The 20,112-nt window shown below is 41.2% G+C and overlaps 1 protein-coding gene and 1 long non-coding RNA gene across 3 annotated transcripts; both read right to left on the reverse strand.

Moving 5' to 3' along the window:
- Positions 1-11,818: 11,818 nt before the first annotated feature.
- Positions 11,819-15,218, reverse strand: LOC131252394 (uncharacterized). 2 transcript variants are annotated; one of them, XR_009174465.1, is made up of 3 exons: positions 14,973-15,218; positions 12,208-12,704; positions 11,819-11,956 (listed from the first exon to the last, which is right to left on the reverse strand). It is a non-coding gene; the product is annotated as an uncharacterized LOC131252394 (long non-coding RNA). The 2 variants fall into 2 exon arrangements; XR_009174508.1 differs by lacking the exon at positions 14,973-15,218 and adding an exon at positions 14,562-14,716.
- A 1,503-nt stretch (positions 15,219-16,721) lies between these two features.
- Positions 16,722-19,893, reverse strand: LOC131251654 (uncharacterized). Its single transcript, XM_058252517.1, has 8 exons — positions 19,391-19,893; positions 19,269-19,304; positions 18,801-18,872; positions 18,568-18,639; positions 17,708-18,474; positions 17,543-17,614; positions 17,192-17,459; positions 16,722-17,102 (listed from the first exon to the last, which is right to left on the reverse strand). Exons 1-5 carry the CDS (start codon positions 19,440-19,442, stop codon positions 17,906-17,908), a joined length of 801 nt encoding a protein of 266 aa, XP_058108500.1. The 5' UTR covers positions 19,443-19,893; the 3' UTR covers positions 16,722-17,102; positions 17,192-17,459; positions 17,543-17,614; positions 17,708-17,905.
- Between the last annotated feature and the right edge of the window lie 219 nt (positions 19,894-20,112).

Raw genomic sequence — 20,112 nt, forward strand, 5'->3', positions numbered from 1 at the left:
GTAATCCATAAATTGTATAATGTCGAAATAAGCAGAAATACTGACAAGAGCATGAATTATCATAGTAAATGGAATATTGACAAGATCATAAATCATACGATAACAGAGTAAGCGAACATACGGACAAGTCCATAAGTCAATCAATGTCAGAATATACAATGTAAAACAACTATGCAAATGATGAATCATAGATAGCCAAATATCAGATGCAATACAACATACATTCCTGATGAGTAACACAAATAGCGTCAGCCATACCTAGGCCATATAAATGCAGAGACACAATAACCCAAAATGTCGTATGTCGCGGATGTTATGCAATATGTGGTGCGAATGGAATGACCATACTGGAGTGTGAAGTCAGGATGATAGTACGTAGTATCATAGGCTATAGGGTCCATTACAAGGGACTTCTATCCAAACCAGTCCCATACCTAAATTTGGATAGTCAGACTCCATGTGGTAAACTCTTGATCTCAGGTTAGTCACGCACCCCAACCGAAATCCTGGCCATTGCGAAGGCACACGTAACAAATAGTTACGCACCACCAACTCGAGTGGATAGTGAATGAATGAATGCATTAATGAGTATGCAACTCCTGCTCACTAAATCCACATATCAGTACAGTTCATCTCTGGGATCATCACTGGGGTCTATTACACGCTACTCCAGCTTGCCGCCCCTATCCGAGCGCACAACTAGGTAAGTGGAAGAGACCTCACTATCCACCTGCCAATATCGGGCCCGGCTCGTCGATAGCGGACCCATTCCTTAAGTTGGTCAAACTCAACCTAGAGATTACCCCCTCACTCAGGTGGGTAAGGTCACACCCCCTCCCAACCGACCACGACATAGTGGGAGACGCGGCCTACTAGTATACGGCCCTCATGCGCTCATATATATATCCACTCGGTCTCGACGTTGGGGCGTCTCCTGGCCACGGAGGTTTAGGGATTTTCACCCATGGACATCTATGGCACCCGTATGCTAAAACCAAACATTTTTGGTGTCCCATTTTGCTATCCACGATATGCCTGTGAAGGCCATGGCCCTGATGTCGCTAGGGCGTACAGTAATCATAACACAATGCAAGATGCATGAGTCATACAATCCAGTCATGCATCAATCCTGCGCATACAGTGCGCTCATGTGAGATAACCTTCGCCTATCAGGGAGTCTCATATCATCCTGCCCAATGACATATGCAATGGTCAATCACATCTCATAACAAACATGCAAATGATGCGTATGGGCATGTACCATGATGCTATGCAGTCACATACTCATAATCGGTATCAATAACGATTAACCTCGACAATATAGACATTTAACCAACATTGCCCCTAAGGAATGACACACGTAGAGCCTAACATATAATGTGCCCATGACCTCACATAAAGGCCTAATATACAACACAGTGGGCCTTACCCAAAGACCACATATACACAATAGGTGGGCCCTGCTCATGGGCCTTAAATACATGACATGTGGGCCCTACACATGGGTCTCGAATACATCAAATGGGTCATGCATCATGGGCATATCACAATGGGCCTTGCCCATAGGCCACGAATACATCATGGGCCCCAATTATGGGTCGCATATACATCATATAGGTCTCGACAATCGGCCTCGGCCTTGACAATCAAAATTGACACTCGGAATTGGCCTCGATACTCGGCCTCGACAGTCGGAATCGATCGATAATCGGCCTCGACAATCGGCCGATCAAGGCCTAAGGGAAGGTCACAATGTGGACATTAAACCATCATTGCCCAACAATGTGGCCATTTAACCATCATTGTTCCCAAGGAGTGGCCCACATAGAGCCAAATGTATCGTAAGCCCATGGCCTCACACAAGGGCCTAATACACAACAGGTGGGTCGCATCCACGGGCCTCATACAAGGGCTACATATACATCACTTGGGCCTCACCAAATGGGCTGAAAATACATCATGATGGGCCTCATCATATGGGCCTTATATAAATCAGATTAGGCTGTTCGGATCAAACATATATATCATGTGGATCTCGGCACATGGGTCATGATTACATCACATCGGGCCTCGTCATATAGGCCTCACATACATCACAATGGGTCGTAATACTTGGATCTCATATACATCAAATGGGCCCACACTACCATATACATCAAAGGGGCCGCACTATATATCAATGTGGGCCTCAGGGATGGGCCATAAATATATCAATGTGGGCCATAAAAACATCATATTGGGCCTCGACAAAGGCCACAAATACATAACAGGTGGGCCCTGCTCATTGGCCCTCAAATACACCACATGGGCCATACAAGCATCAAGTGGGCCGCATTACATGGGCCTCGTATACAACACATCAGGCCTAATATACATCACAGGTGGGCCCTGCACATTGGCCCTAATATACATCATAGGTGGGCCCTGCACATTGGCCTCATGGATGGGTCGTAAATACATCAAGGCGGGCCTCATGGACGTCCACAAATAAATCAAGATGGGCCTAATCACATGGGCCTCATGTGTCAAGGTGGGGCTCAACGGACGGGCCACAAATAAATCAATGTGGGCCTCATCAAGTCCCAAAGAAAAGATCATAATGAAGGATCATTTGGACCATACCACAAATAGCAATTGAGATAATAATTTCCACTGTTAAACAAATCACAGAGCCCACTATACAGTTTATTTTCCAACCAACCTAATCATAAGGTCATAAAGGCCTGGATTGAGAGGGAAAATAAATATCATATTGGTCCAAACTTTGAAGTCCAAGGGTTTAATGGTGGACATTCAAACCCATTATTTCCTGTAACGTGGTCCACCTGATCCTAGATCTGTCTCATTTTTAGTCTCAAGTCTTAAGATGAGCTTTCAAAATGGTTGGATAGTTTGGATGCAACACATACATCATGGTGGGCCCCACTGTCCAAACAACGGACAGTGTGGATGAAGCACATACATCTGGGGCGGGTCCCACCATCAGAATGGCATGGATGTACACGTACATCGCGTGGGACCTGCAGAGCTCACTAGCGTTAAAGGAGCAGCTTCATAGTTGCCACACGTGCAGCTTTGCTGCCTGTTTTAAAAGCAGAGGTGGGTCCCAACATAGGGCCCACCACAACATTTTATAAATATATAAGTATGATATATATATATATATATATATATATATATATATATATTTTTAATATCTATGCAGCGTTTAGGCCCTGCACGGCCTGGACAGACACATACATCAGCATGGCTCCACACGTGGGGTGGGTCCCATCGTCCAAGGACAGTGGACACCTCACGTGCATTATGGTGTGGCCCATGTGAATGGGTAGACGGCGTGGATGGGTCCCACGGACCCAGATTGAAGAGGAAAAACAAATATCATAATGATCCAAAACTTCTGGACCTAGAAAAGGGTTTCAATGGTAGACATTCAACATCGCTGCTTCCTGCTGTGTGGGCCACCCCAAGTGATAATCTAATTCGTTCACTATCCTGGCCACCTCAAATGAGGTCAAATAGACTCTGATTAGGACTGGTTTGGACGACAAGGGGCTCCAAAGAGGGCCCTAGAGTGTTTCAACAGATGGGCATTAATACCCTTAGTAGGGCCCACTCGAGACTCATATTTGCCTCAAAATTTGGCACATGGCCTAAAATTATGAGGAGATGGTGGACGGTGTGGATTAAACAAATTCATCATGGTGGGGTCCACGTGTGGTGGCAACCCAATAAGTTTCCACCCTCACCGTCACTGGACAATAAAGTCCAGGGACTACTTTTCTTTTCTTCTTTTTCTCTTTCTTCCTTTATTTTTTTATTTTATTCTACTATATGGGCCCACTAGTGGATAATCCAAACCGTCTATTATATCAACCAGCTCTCTTTGGACCAAAGGAGTCTAATGATGGATAGTTCCACCACTTATACACACAACAGTAGGCATTAGAAGGTTCCAATAGTAGGACTTTGTTTCCCTCGGTGCGGTCCACTAAGAACTATGATTTGTCTCATTTTTCGACTCATACCCTAAAACTACACGGGGAAGGTGGTGGATGGCATGGATTGAACAAATACATCAAGATGGGGCCCATGGTTGGGATGCCCCCACCCACGTCCGCATGGTTGACGTGAGGGGTGCTCCCACTACCACCATCGGTTATGGTGTGGTCTTCATGATGGTTGGATCGAGTAGATTTTTAGGCTCCACGGCTAAAATGTGCCAGAAAATGGACGTATGGTGTGGATCTAAGAAATACATCAATGTGGGTCCCATGAGTGAAAACTCACTCCAAACCTCCCATGCAAAAAGTGAGGAATGACGTGGGTAGCTCAACCCCTTAGCATTTGTGGTATGGCCCACCAGTGATTCGGATTAGCTTCATTTTTCGGCTTAATGCCTAAAATGAGCTGAGAAATTGGATGGACGGCGTGGATTTGATCCTTGCATTAAGGTGGGACCTGCACGAGCAGTCCACACATCAATGTTAGCCACACCAAGTTGTTCACACTTCATTATGGGGCCACATCCAGCGTCCTTAGACGCTGGACAGTTTGGATGCCACACAACATCATGGTGGGTCCCACATGTACGTGGCCCACCTGATGGTATAATATACATATAATATATTTATTATATTATATTTAAAAGAAAGAAAAAAAGAATGGCTGGGTGGGACACACTCCACCGTCAGTTCTCACTTCTCAGTTAGCTACACCCCACTGTCAGTTAACACAACACTATTAGCCACCACCATTGACAGACGGTGTGGCATATACCTTATCAAGGTGGGTCCCACATGGACGTGGCAGACCTGATTTGAATCAATCTGATACTTGTGTTTTTCGACCACCATAAGATAGGGTCCACATGATTTGGACGGTTTAGATAAGACATACATCAAGGTGGGGTCCATCCGAGTGGGCCACACACCACACAAAAATGGTAAAAAGAGAGAAGCACTCACCTCTAGATCGACTCATTCTTCAATCTTTCGGGTCCTCAAGCCTTCTAGGATCCTTTTCAACAGTGGAGATGGGCTTCTAATGGTAGGATTGAAGGGGATCTAAGGTGAAAGAGGGCTAGCCATGGAGATGGGTTGGGACGTCCATGGCTCTTGCAAAGGTTGGAGAATAAGGAAGAAAGAGAGAGGGAGAGAGAGATAAGAGAGAGAGAGGTTATTATGGCTTGTCATAATGGTGTAAGGCCATCATTAATACCTAGGTAAGGGTAGATGTTGACTTTTGGGAAAAGGTGAGGGAATGATTACTTAGCACATCACCCCATGATAGCTTAGAAAATTATGTCATTGCAATAGGTGGGTCCCGCAACGTGCAGTCAATAGTCATTACAATGCGTGGGCCACAACTAGTGATCCAAGCGTTGCATTGACGCACGAGACGCGACGTTGGAACCGCGGCGACAATGCAGTCATGACGGTACAAGTTTTAACTCGAGCCAACTCAGATATACTGGACACAACTCAAGATCGCGCGTATATGCTAATAACAGATCGCGGGTCGCCGGAATTCGACCGGAAGGACCGCGAAAGTCTACGGAACGATACAGTCTAGGACACGGGTCTTACAGTTTACAAGGTAATCTCCAGATGCCGCTCATGCTCCTCACGGGTCCTCCAATATATCAGAATGTCATCAATGAACACCACAACAAACTGGTTGAGATACGGACAGAAGACCTCGTTCATCAACTGCACGAATACTGCGGGCGCATTGGTCAGTCTGAAGGACATGACCTAAAGGCTGTCTTCGGGATTTTCTCATCTCGGACCCGAACCTGATGATAACCGGACTGCAAGTCTATCTTCGAAAAGAACTGCACCTCCTACAACTGATCAAACAAATCATCGATCCTCGAGAGCGGGTACTTGTTCTAGATCGTGACCTTGTTGAGCTCGCAGTGATCTACGCAAAGCCTCAACGAGCCATCCTTCTTCACGAAGAGTACCAGTTCTCCCCACAGCGAACTGCTCAGATGGACAAAGCCTAGCTTATGTAACTCGTCCAACTGCTTCTGCAGTTCTTGTAACTCTAATAGTGTAATACGATACGGGGCCTTCGAAATAGGCGCAGTACCAGGCACGAGATCAATCTGGAACTCGGTGTACCGACGAGGTGGTAAACCCGGAATCTCTTAGAACACATCTAGAAAACCACAAACGACTGGCAACTGGTCGATACTCAAAGCTGTTGACTCCTCAATGGCACACAACAACAGGCAGGAAAGCTGCTATCCTCTGGGCTCTATAACAAACTAGAACTCTAGCACACCGAGTATAAAGAACGTGACTATCCTCAGTCCAATATGGCATGATACTCGGCGAGCCAATCCATGCATAAGATGACATCAAACTCGGACATCAGCAATACAAATAGATCAACAAGGAAAAAGATATCCTCAATTAGAACAGGGCAAGACGAGCAAAATCGATCTATCACTACAGTTTTCCCCAAAGGCATCGACACCGACAAATCCTCACAAGCAGACTTCATCGGCAAACCGGTTAATCGGTAGAAATCATCAGCTACAAAGGAATGCGATGCACCATAATCAAACAATACACGTGCAATGCATGAAGAAATAAGGAGAGTACCCTCGACGACCTCTCTTGATGACTGAGGGTCCAGGGCGACATAAAATCTGCCTTGGGTAGGATGGCGAGTTGCATGTCCCCTCTGAGGTCTCTGCTGCTGCTGCTGCCGCTGTGGCGGCCTAATTTGCTGCCTCTTCTGCTGCGGGGGAGTTCCAGGAGGTTGGTGCTGTGGTCGCTGCTGCTGCTGTGGGGGCTGCCGCGGAGGCTGATATGGTGCCTTCGGCTGCTGCTGCTGCGGATGGGGACACTCGTGCCTACGATGTCCTGTCCTACTGCATAGTTTTAAACTCAAACTCCATGTAACATCTCAGGAAAATCCGTATAAAGACCCGTGTATCACCTCAGGCAGAAATCGCTAAGGATCAAATTATGTAGAAATTAGACGAAAATTAATTAAGTACTAAACTGAATTACTCGGCGAATTAGTTCGAATCACTTTCTATACGAACTGCAAGACCCAAAACTAGTAGAATCGCTAACTCTACATTACCTAAAAACCTAAGATCAATCTCAAAACCCAGCTACTCTAGGAAGCATCCTGAAACTCCGTATCAGACCTGGACCATGCGTCGAAAGTTCGATTACCGCAAAATTATACGATTATGACTGTCTTACTCGGCTTGACAACCATCTCAAGAATCGAGTCCAAATAGTATCCAGAAAGGCACAACTTGAGCCCAGAGTGAAGTGTGTGAGAAATGCAAATATCTTTAGAAAATGAACTCAAACTTAAGTGAATTGGGCAGTTCGCTTACAGGCCAAATTTAAGGTTTTGAACCATCAGATTCTGACCCAACTACACCCTTGGATCAGGAAAATTTCCTTACACATGTCAGTGTACTTGTGGCCCTGATTGAGTAGCGATAACCGTTGAACTAAAACTGGTTATTCACGGTCGATCCGCTAATCCAATCAGACCGAAACTTTAACCTGGCATAGATCCATTGTCAGGAAACTTTCTCTGGACCGTATGCAGAAAATAAACCTCCAGATGAGCTCCGTTGGCCTGAAACGGATGACTTTGTCTGTAACCTAAGTATACCATGGCCCTGGGGCCATTAACTTCACTTCTAGGCCTATATAAGGGCCTTAACCCACCCTTCTCTCATTCCATATGAATTCCCTAAAACCTAGGAGAGAGAAGAGAGAAAAGAGAAGGAGAAAGTGAGGGGAAGTGAGAGAGAGTAGTGGTTTGTTGCTGGGATTCATTCCCGCCACTCCGCGTGCTGAATCCCCTCTTCCGTGTCACTATACCGGCGATTTCGACTCCATTTTTGGGTAAAGATATCCTAACCCTAATCTGTTTTAGGCATCTAAATAGGTAGATCGGTGAAATAGCTAACCTATTTCAAGTTATAGGTAGCTGTTGTGCCGTAGACAAAGACGTAGTGTTCGAATTGAGTTCGATACGAGTGTATCGACGAAAGGTGCGGACTATAAACATTTAGGTTATGGTTTTTAAGGCTTTTAATGTCAGTTAATGATTTATGGCTGACTTGATTGCTGCCACATGACTTAGGTGCCATGTTTTCCATACTTTACACATATATATGAACTATGTTGAATATAATACATTCCATGTGTTTGTTGAAATGTTTGAATGGATATGAAATTATGATTTGTGCTTGCCATGATTATTTATTGAGAATACATGATTGTTGTATGTGTGACAACTCCCTTGTGAAAGGATATGTTATAATATATGTTATAACTAATTTATTACATGTACATTGATATGGGTAGTCTAAGTGTTTGATAAAATGCCTGAATGAGAAAATGCTTGTTAAAGTGTATTTAATGAGGGTGTTGAGATAGGATTCTCAATTACCTTATCTATCGTTACAATTTCCTTCATGTAACCTATATCACTGCTACGTGCCTTATGGGTGAAATGCCTATGTATATTAACATGTGTATTATGTGTTTGTTAAAATACTCAAATGAGATTTATATTTGAATTGGTTGTCACATGTTGTTTTTGCCCAGCACATATGAATGCCTATTGTGTTTGAGTATGATTGGGACTGATACATAGTCCGAGCAATCGATAACGGTTTACGACAAGTGGTCAAACTAGTTTCGCCACGACAGATACGTCCGATGAATCCGAGTCGTACGATGATTATCGATAGTGGTCAGGCCACGAGGAGTGCATATGTGCTCCATGTCGATTAATTCAATGTGCGCTCATACCAGTCGAGCTTGTCAAGTAACCCGATTGGCCTAATGTATGTTCACCATGTATGAACGCTACTGCTTGAATCTAAGGTACCACTTACCATTGAAAAGCCCATTTAACCTTAGTACCATGATCCACTAAGACTCATGAGCAGGGCATGGTGGTATGGGACACCGTATTCGAGCTGTCGGCATACGCTGGGGTGACGAGCCTCCCCATAGTGTCCAGTAAGGAAACCAAACTCGTGAGTCAAATACGGTGGTATGAGACACTGTATTCGAGCTATCGGCCTACGCTAAGGTGACGAGCCCTTCCCATAGTGACCTCGAGTATAAACTAGGCCTACGCCGAGGTGACAAGCCTCCCATAGTAACCTGAACTTACCTGTCCACTGTTTTTAAATCAAGGGTGACGTTGCCCTATAACTTGCCTATCATATGTGATTAACTAGGATTGACGACCCTATATGGATCATAGTTTGGGTAAATGATATAAAGGGAGGTACCTTAGCTTCCCGAATCTGCTGTATGAATAGATCTAATTAAGAATATGACTAACACAACCATGCACCGCATTGCATGTGCCTTTGGCGTGGGAGTTGAGCACAGTGGGAGTTTAGCATGCGCGACCGTGAGATGATGTCATAGAGGGAGTGCAGGCGAGGGCATGCATCATTAATACATATCATCCTTGCATTAACCAGAGTACTTAGGAATGCTTGTTGTATTACTTTATCATTACTGCTTGACTGAATTGATAACATGTTAATCTTTGCCTTATATCTCCACTGAGTTGATCACTCACTCCCACTCTAGAACGGTGTTTTAAAACACCAACCAGAATCTGTTGTAGTTTCAGATGATGGTGAGGCTTACGAGTTAGAGCCGGCCTTCTACGACGATAAGGAGTTATCCTACCTGCAACTCTCTGGCGGGTCTATGTAGACCTGAAGTTGTGACACCGGGGCTAGAGGGATATGGATTAAATGACATTACACTTTATCACTTTGTATATTTTAGAACTATAGATGTAATTATTCAGCCTAGTGACATGATCATACTCTTGGGTTCATATCCACTTATATACTTTATATATCTATTACAGTCTTCTGCTTACTTAATTTAGTCTCCTCTGGAGTATGATATGTTGATTTAGTATAATCCCATTCATGATCAAATGCACTAACCTGCACAACATTTAATCATCATTATTTATGTTACATAAGTGATGCGACGGATCTCGGGGGTTGGGCCTTTGCTCGACCCTCGAAATTCGGGGCGTTACAGCTTTCCATGGGACTCTATCTAAATACAAAGTCTATGTGCCACTATTTGTGGAGGTGTTGCACAGATGCGCGCAACTGAAGGAAAGAATGACTTTTCCGGTTTCCTCTCTGGTCATGGGCCCTCTGCAAACTGGCTCAATCTACCTCGTAGACCTGGGCCCTTTGCACAATCTGCTCAAACGTAGGAAGCATGTGTCTTATCACATGGCTCCTGAGGGCAGGATGTAAACCGTTCTCAAAATGTCAGGCCTTCAACCCCTCATCATCAATAAGATAAGTAGCGAACCTCGATAGCTCGACGAAACGTGCCTCATACTGTGACACGGACATGTCTCCCTGGACTAAAGTCTTAAACTCTAATGTGCGCTGCTATCGAACGTGCTCAGGAAAAAAATTTCGGTCGAACCGGTTTACAAAATCCTCCATGTCCGCTCGAAATTGGCCACTGCTGCTCCGGCGACTGATGCCCACCAGTGTTGAGCCTCGCCCTGGAGAAAAAATACAACTAACGGGCACTACCAAAAAACAGGGCAACACCGACGGCTAAAAGCCGTCGGCAATGACCTTCCCCGACGGCTTTTAGCCGTCGCATGGTCCGTCGGTAAAGGGTACGTCGGCAATGCTTGCCGACGGATAAAAACCGTCGGCATTTTCGGCAGCTAAAATCCGTCGGTGTTATCGGCGGCTAAAATCCGTCAGTGATTCTCATTAATTTAAAAAAAATAAAAATTTTGGATGATATATATGATTTTAATTTCTTCTTTTGTGTAGACTTTTCCTACTCAAATAAGTTAGTTCATTGCTTTGGAGAAATTGGCATATCTAGTTATGGATGTGTATTAATCAACACACACATCCAAAACTAAATATACCCATTTCTCCAAAGCTCTGAACGAACCAACCTATTGGAGAAGGCAAGTCTACACAATAATAGAAAAGGAAGAAATCAAAATCAAATATATCATCCAAATTCCAAATATTTGGATTGGATATATGCTTTAAAAAAAAGAAACCACATATCATTTAAGTCTTTGTTTTTTTTTGCTACCTGACCTGTGGGGGTTGTCTTGAAGTCTTTGGCTTTAAATCTAGAAATGCAGTCCACATTCAACTGATGGGCCCTAACATGGATGCCACAAAAAACTCACATACGCTTCAATTCTGATACAAAGAGTACAAGTGGGGGGCCCATAATTTTAGGGACGTGCAGTTGATCTGATGGACCCACCATGCATACTGCAAGAACCTTCCAGGCACTTCAACTCTAATGATCTATGCAAGTGGGACAGATGGTTAAGTGATCTGGAGCATTGATATGATGACCACATGGACATCACAAAAACCTCAGGGACAATTAGGCTGTGATGTGTCACAATACATGCATTTTCATTTCTTAAATATTTCTACTAAACTTCGACAACCTCATGGACACTTTGATTCTGATAACCCACATATCTGTTTCTTTTCATATTTCTCATATTTCTATATTTCCACAAAATGTCTCCAGAACAATGCGTATATATTATAAAGCGTCAAAAGCTTATGGACACTTCATCCATTGAGATTTTTTATACCTATGTCAATATGCATACTTTCTATTTTATCATTCCACTCATCGTGCAAATGACGTGTATGTTGTATCCATGTGGGATGTACCATGTTCTAAATTTGAGGGCAGTTTCCTCGCTGTGAGTACTAAATGAAATATTCACAATTCAATTTGCACGTGCATCGAAATGCAGTGTAAGCTAATAAATATAATGAGTATTGAAAGCTCGAGTAGGAATTAGTATCAACAAAAATTACCGTCATGTCCATTTGTGCTGACTGCTTCTGGAATTCTTGCATCACTTTGGCCTGCTTTGCTGGTGCCATTCGCTGAAAACACCAATGTATTTGGAAGGTCATAAGAGAATGTACAAGAAACATTCTACTACCCTAGGAGAAACAGTATTCTTCACTACTTAGAGAGGAAAAGGCAAGGTAAATGATCATGCAATAAACACAGATGACATGCATTGGTAAGCTTGGGAAGCTGAACACCTGAACTCTACATTTGATTTTTGGACATTGACAATAAAAGTTAAATCACATCTAATGGTCCGTTACATGTAAGCAAAAGTACATACTTTATTCATAGTTGCCATTGCTTTGCTTGCACCTTTCATTCCTTTACGATAAGTACTAGCATACATGGCCTGAAAAGATAAAATAAAAATAAAATCAAATGCTGTTTATAGAAGCAGATAAATGAAAGCCAATTACAGAGAATTAACCACGCTGTGTTGTTGTTAGAAATTCAGACCTGTGTATGAGTTGCTACCCTCTGATCTGTGCACGACTCCCTTGCAAGTTGGTGATTTGCTGCCTCAGACGGACGAGTTGACGGGCCAAGATTCTAGTGGCAGCCTGGTGGATGCAATATGATCACATAATGGCGTGAAAAGCTAAAAATGCAGGCCATACGTGTTCCCTTCAATAGCCAAAACCATACATCTCTTACTTCTGAGTTGGAAAGGCAAGAAATAGAAGCATGCTTTATGTGGTTCAGTTTCCACACCGCCCCAAATGCAAAAATTGCATCTAGTTTGATCAGAAGTCCCGCCAATCACTATTTCGACGCTATCTGAATGATTAATAATCAACTTTTGCCGAAATACCATTTATTTTACCATGAAGAAAATGGGTTTAAAATGATTTCATATGGGTTCAGTTTTTCACACCACCCCAAATGCAAAAAATAGCAGTTGGGTGGGAAGTCCGGCCGTACCACTGTTTTGGTGTTTTACATCCAAATGATAAATAAGCCAACTCTTTTCTGTTCTGATGATGTTTCTTTTACCATATGGAAAAAGGTCTAAAATGACTATTGATTTAACAATTAACAATTAACAATTGCATAGCTTGCTGGTTGAGTGTGCACCTGTGACAGAGGTCCGCGACTCAATCGTATCAGAGCCTAGCCACTCTTAAGATTTGAATTTTACCAGTTTCAAATCGAGTCAGAGAGTCATAAACTTTTTTGTAACACTTCCATGTACGAATGATACACTTCAGCCTGCATCATCAAACACTCATCTCCCAAAACAAATCTCAGAATATGGGTTGTTACTGCTCTTAAGAATAATTGTTAGGATCCTCCAATTTGGCAAATTTTTGGTGCATCTCCCATTTACAGGGAGTCCATCATATCAACAGATTGGACAAGAGAAAAATGGTGGCATGCTTTTAATAAAGTAACAAGTAGAGAAAAATGAATCTTACTTCTAGCATAAGATGTTTAACCTCGGCTTGCATTAAAATAATGTATGTGAAGTCTGATTTTGGCTCAATTAGTAAATAGGTTAGATTCAGGATGACCTTGACATGGCCCAAACCTGGCCCATAACCACCCCTAAATGATTATCCAATCAATTTACTTTCATTCAACATAAATATAGTAATAAGCCTGCTGGAAAATAATTTACTGCAAATAGGAACTACAATATCTTCCTTCCAAGTACCCCTAAAAAATGTGCTGGATAGCATTCCAATACTCTGTGTAGGTTAAAGACCAGGGCACAAGAACTATTCAGTTACTTTTAATGGTAAAACAAAGCAAAACATAACAAAGAAAATGCAATCAATAACAAGACATAGATTAAAAGTACAAGACTAATAACCATCTGGTTTTGTTAAAAAATATAAGCACTTCTCTAATCAATGCTAAAGATCTACATTTTTCAGTAATTGAGTTACTATACATATAAAAAAATAGTCTAGAGATGGCCAATATGAAAAAAAAAAAAAAAAACAAAACAAAACAAAACAAAACAAAAGATATTGAGAATTTTGAAATTGATTCCATGTGTGCTCACATTTATGCTCCAGATAACCAAACTGCATCAAAATGTGATTAAGCATTGCCTTGATAACCAAGTTGCATCAAAATGTGATCAACCAAAAAAGGAAGCTAATAATTAGAAAAGCTTGATTTTTTTAACTCAAAGTATCAAGATTCAAGAATCACATTTCATTGGTCATGGCTTTTAAAGGTATTGAATACAGTTTTTTTTTTTTTTTTCTTTTGAGGGCTTTCATACATTTTCTTTTCTCATGAAAGGGATGACAATTCACAAAATGTAATATAAATGTCTTATCTGAATAGGCAAGGATTCTGCTCAAAGCCAACACTGATTTTGCCATTCCTTCATCCTATAGCCACTTATACATTAAATACCTATGTAACTCAATTGTCTTCAGTAAAATCAAATCATTGTCTTAAAAGAAATGCATATTTACATGAGTGATGACGCTTGTTTCAAACATGACTGCTTATCTTGGTTTCTACTTTTTAAGCTGAAGTGATTAAGTAATCTTAAACCAAACTCCCGAGAGACTACCTCGAGCAAGAGTAAGGATCCGTCAACAGTGATGTTTAAATGCCACACGTACAGTTCATAACCTCAATTCCATTGGGATGAAATGAGAACACAAATATTACCCTAATTCAAAACTTCAGCAGCCTCATGAATATTTCAACAGCAGACGTTCAATCCTCACATTTTTCAGCCCACTTGAATATTAGATTCTGCTCATTTTTTATCCCATGTCCTAAAATAAGCTAACAAAACAGACGGGCGCATCTCCAAATAGAACAGTAAGAAGCTTTGAGTGGCCACCATGATATATGTGTCCTATCCACACCGTCCATCCATTGTTTAGTATCATTTTAGGATATAAAAACAAAAATCAGCCAGATACAAGGATCAAGCAGACTACACAATGGGGACTAAACTCTCGCCGTTGAAAACTCTCAAGCAAACTACACTGGTCTTGTTTGAAGGAAAACATTCTGCTAACATCAATCTTACGATTAAAAAATTGTAGATTTTTGAGAAATTGGGTTGATTACCTTGAAATCTTCATATCCTACCTCCATTGCATCTTCAAGTGCAGAAAGACCAGGTTGCACCTGCAAAAAGGGAACCCAAATAGCATGACAAGGATTTCAATACTCAAAAAAGGGTAGAATTACTCTAGTGATGAAGAGAGACGGCAAAAAATAGATAGCTCAATGCAGGTTAATAACTAGTATTTCTGCTAACAAGGTCTTTCTAATCCCAAATGTGTGTACAACCCAAGCTCCTTCATGCAACCACATATGGCAAATTGACATGAGTTCAAGATATAGAGAAATGGATGGGCAGAAAAAAAAAAAAAAAAACAGGTTGCTAAATTTCCCTATTTCAAATGTTATGGTCAACAAGAATAGAGCAGCATTAATGTTAGGATAGGACATTTGCAAGCTGGTACTCAATTGGTGGACAACTTGGATCTTGCACTTGTGTTCCACATACCAACCTTGTCTGAACTCTAAAGCAAATCTCAGGAAGGGGAGATCAACCAGCTCCCTCCCAGTGATAAGCTTAGGAAACTGCTCCATGCTACAGAAAATTCATGATGTGCCACTCCCCTCATCTGAGAATTGGATGGCATAGATAGACATTACCTGCCTTGGACAAAAGGTCACCGTAGTTCTAGGAACCTCGTGCAACACATTCTGTAATAGCCCACTATCATTTGAATTGCACATGGTATAGATTGCAATCATCAAATGAGAGAGAGGCCCACAACAGTAGATCTGTGCTAAAAACAATAAGAAAGTAATCTGCTGGACACAAACACAAACACAAACACAATCTAAAAGTAATCTGCTGGACACAAACACATCTCATGGACATGCACGCCACGCATGTGAAACATCATTTTCAAACCAAACTGCACTCGCTATTTTCAAATCTCACTTCATAGATCATATTTCGAGATAAAAGGTGTCAATTATATAAAAAATTATAATTCAAAAATAGACAATAAAGAGCACAAATTCTGATTATAAAGGTGATATTTAGAGTTAAGTTTACCTTCATTGTCATGTTGAAACCGTTCCTTGAATACAGGGACGTCCCTTATTGATCTAAAACATTTAAAGAGAATTACAATTAAAAGAAAGAAAGAAAGAAGAAAAGAAAAAAGGCAAGCAGGTAATTAGACACTCAAATGCAACCAAAAAGAAAAATATAAACTTATCTGGTTAACTCCCCCTGAAGTGACACCTACACCAACCTGCAACAACGGAAACTAGATCAGTCCCTAATGTGTACTTAGCAATCGAGGCATTAAAAAAATGTAAGAGTACCTTTGGGGTGAGAACCAGCCAGTGCAACTTTAGCAGATGATCCTGCAACACTCAAAACCAGATCCTGCAAATAAGAGTACCTCTAGCATTAGCATCTTGCTATTTAAATGATTTTAAGATAGCCAGAGTAAAACCATTTACCCTTAAAGTAACTTACAGCAGATGATACTCTGTTTGAGGTGTAATTTCTGTACACCTGCTGGTGGCGCATTCTCTGCAACAGCTGCCATGGATGATGAAAATTCCCTACACTTCTCTTTCTCTCTCTCTCTCTCTCTCTCTCTCTCTCTCTCTCTCTCTCTCTCTCTCCCACAAGTGCAAATTACACTTAAAGAAGTGAAAATTATTACAAATCTTTCAATTCCTCAAATGGAGGTTGAAAATTGAAATGTCAACCAAATATATCAATGTAGAAATGTGGGTGTTAAATCCATTCCATTCAATATATGTGGGTGTAATCTGAAGTGAGTGTTAAATTCATTCGATTCCATAATATGCATGCATCTGTCTATGTTACTGTATAGTTTAAAAACAAAAGTTAATTGTGTTAGTTATTGTAATGTATAATATTCATAAACATCACGGATAGATGGTTAGAAATAGCTTGGGCCATACGACAAATCCTCCTACACCGACCTCTCCAAGCGTATCATGATAACCATCTTCCTTCCATAGCTCTGATTGCGGAGCTATAATCTCCATCAGGACGACACTAAAATTTCCATCGCCCATTTCTGCTCTATGGACATGGGTTTTTGGATCCACTGCATGCACCTCACCATGAGCAATTACCCGTTTCTTCCAATCACAGAGATCGCATCTCTTGCCAAGATTTACCAAATCAGGCTACATGTACGCATATAACATGTCGTTAGTATTTTTAAATGGAAGTGCATATAATCATAACCTTAAATTAGTATTAGAGAAACGCATACATATCGACGATGCATGACTAGATTTAAATGGAGGAATTGTCGGTGGAGCCACATCCCCTTGTTCCCCTTGCTTATCTACAAAGCATTGAAACTTCTGGTGGAGATCTCCTAGGCTTTTCTGCATTTCATCTAATTTATCTACCAAATTATCTCATTCCCGCGACACCACACCGAGCTTATGTACAATAGGCATTGTCTTCTTCAATGTAATCTTGCCTACATTTCCACCTATCCCCCGCATGCGCCCTCTACTATCACTCCCAATTGACTGTAAACAGAATTGCAATTAGATTTATCAGAGAATGCATAAGTCTAAATAAACTCAAGTATTTGAAGGACATGCATATATACCTGTGTAAGGGCATCATCTACACTGGTCATCCGAGATGCGGGATTACTACTTTGAATCGATTTTATTTTTTCCTATGACAACATCCAAAAGAAAAATTATAGTGCAGGAAAGAAGCATTTAAAATTCACATGGATAATGAAAGGATGTACGAGGGTTGCACTTACAAAGGTTTCTGGAAACTGCACTTTGTTATCCTTTGTTGTATGGGCTCGGATGTACACCTCAGCCCTACCAACCTTGGCATCAGTAGTAAGATTCCTCGCAATTGCCTTTTCCCCATAACATCCATGCCAAAACACATAAATAATGGAATTAAACGACTAATAAATTGAAATAATCATCATAAATAAAGTAGAACTTTGTTATTTTAGGACATGTACCATCTCATGACGTGTGGCAGCCATGCTACGCCGACCAAGTGTAGAAGGGCCAACTTGTTTGGCCCGATTGGATGCATTTCTTACACTTGATTCCTTGAATTTATCAGTATTGCAATAATCCACGAAGATCATCCAATCCTCAATAGGGACACCAATAGGGGTAGGATACGATTTCACAACTGCAGGATCCTTGTCCTTAATATACTTTGCATGCAAAGTGTTCTTGAAATTTCTCCAAGCAGCCTTACAGTGATCACGAACGTATGGTGACCACGCTTCTTGGTTATCCTGAAATTCATAACTACATGCCAGGATATCACTGACCCTCTGAATGTATTGTGGAGGCACCAACCGAAAGTCTGTGTAAGTGATCGGAATGTGTGCACAGGTGAGAACACCAATGCTTGAATTGAATGCGATCTGATTTGCATCCCCTATATTCGGTTGCCCAAATTCATTAATCCCAATGACCCTTTTCACTGAAGTCCTCTCATGTAATTCTGAACCTCGCGTAGGACCTCTCTTCTTAGACGATGAAGATGACAACCTGCCTGCATAAAAAGAAAAATATCTACACATGTTTCATCATCGCTAATATAAAAGATATTTTAAATCTAGACAATTAAGGAAAGCTATCTTATTACCTCTAGCATCTTCAGGGTCTGCATCTGCAGGGGCTGCATCCCCTAGCGGCTCTGCGCCGAATGACTCTACCTCTGAGTGAAAGAACATTTTTAAAAAAATGTTAAATCTAAACAGCTAACAAGAGCTATGTTATTACCCCTGGCATAAAAAGAAAAATAGCTACACATGTTTCATCATCACCAATATAAAAGATATTTTAAATCTAGACAATTAAGGAAAGCTATCTTATTACCTCTAACATCTTCAGGGTCTGCATCTGCAGGGGCTGCATCCCCTAGCGGCTCTGCGCCGAATGACTCTGCCTCTGAGTGAAAGATCATTTTAAAAGAAATGTTAAATCTAAACAGCTAATGAGAGCTATGTTATTACCCCTGGCATAAAAAGAAAAATAGCTACACATGTTTCATCATCGCCAATATAAAAGATATTTTAAATCTAGACAATTAAGGAAAGCTATCTTATTACCTTTAGCATCTTCAGGGTCTGCATCTGCAGGGGCTGCATCCCCTAGCGGCTCTGTGCCGAATGACTCTGTCTCTGAGTGAAAGATCATTTTAAAAGAATTGTTAAATCTAAACAGCTAACGAGAGCTATGTTATTACCCCTGGCATAAAAAGAAAAATAGCTACACACATGTTTCATCATCGCCAATATAGAAGAAATTTTAAATCTAAACAATTACGAAAGGCTATCTTATTACCTCTAGCATCTTCAGGGGCTGCATCCCCTAGCGACTCTGCGCCCAATGACAGTGCCTCTAAGTGAAAGATCATTTTAAAAGAAATGTTAAATCTAAACGGATAACGAGAGCTATGTTATTACCCCTGGCATCTTTATAGGATGCATCCCCGAGCGGCTCTGCCTCTAGATCCATCTTCAAGATCTAATTTGTAACGTAATTACTATAAAATTTTCTATCCAAATAGCAAAGTACCAAGTATAATAAAGAGACAAGTAAATTAATTCATAAATTTCTTCTATCACATTAATATGATAATGGAAAAATCAAAAAGGGCATAAATCAAAATCGTTTCGTTACATGCATAATATAACCAACAAATCAGGTTTTTTTCCCTGCTCTCTTTCTTTTCTTTTTCTTTTCAACAACCACACAAATATCTTCAATGTCATTGAATAACAACTCGCCACCCATGTCTACTTCGGTGAGATCAGGTCCTACTTCAGCCTCAGTTACAACCCGTGTTTCTGATAAAATGCTTGTCTCATCTTCAACGAAAATCTTTCTTGGAACCTCCAAGACCACATGCCAATTAGGATTTTTTGGATCTCTAGAATAGAAAACTTGCACGGCATGCTCCGTAAGAATAAATGGCTCATCACCCACTTGGTCTGAACTGAGAAGAAAACCTGACCATTAACAGTTAATCTCCAACAACAAAAGGGTTCTTATATTTTTATTGAATTATAACTAGAGATGGCGATTGAAGCTATTAGCTAGGCAGGAAAGCCTCTACTTCCTACACATGCAGTAAAACTCTCATGGCCATGGACAGAGCGATCGTCAGAGCGATTCTTGGTTGAAG

The sequence above is a fragment of the Magnolia sinica genome, chromosome 1 (genome assembly GCF_029962835.1).
Source record: "Magnolia sinica isolate HGM2019 chromosome 1, MsV1, whole genome shotgun sequence".
Taxonomy (NCBI): Eukaryota; Viridiplantae; Streptophyta; class Magnoliopsida; order Magnoliales; family Magnoliaceae; genus Magnolia; species Magnolia sinica.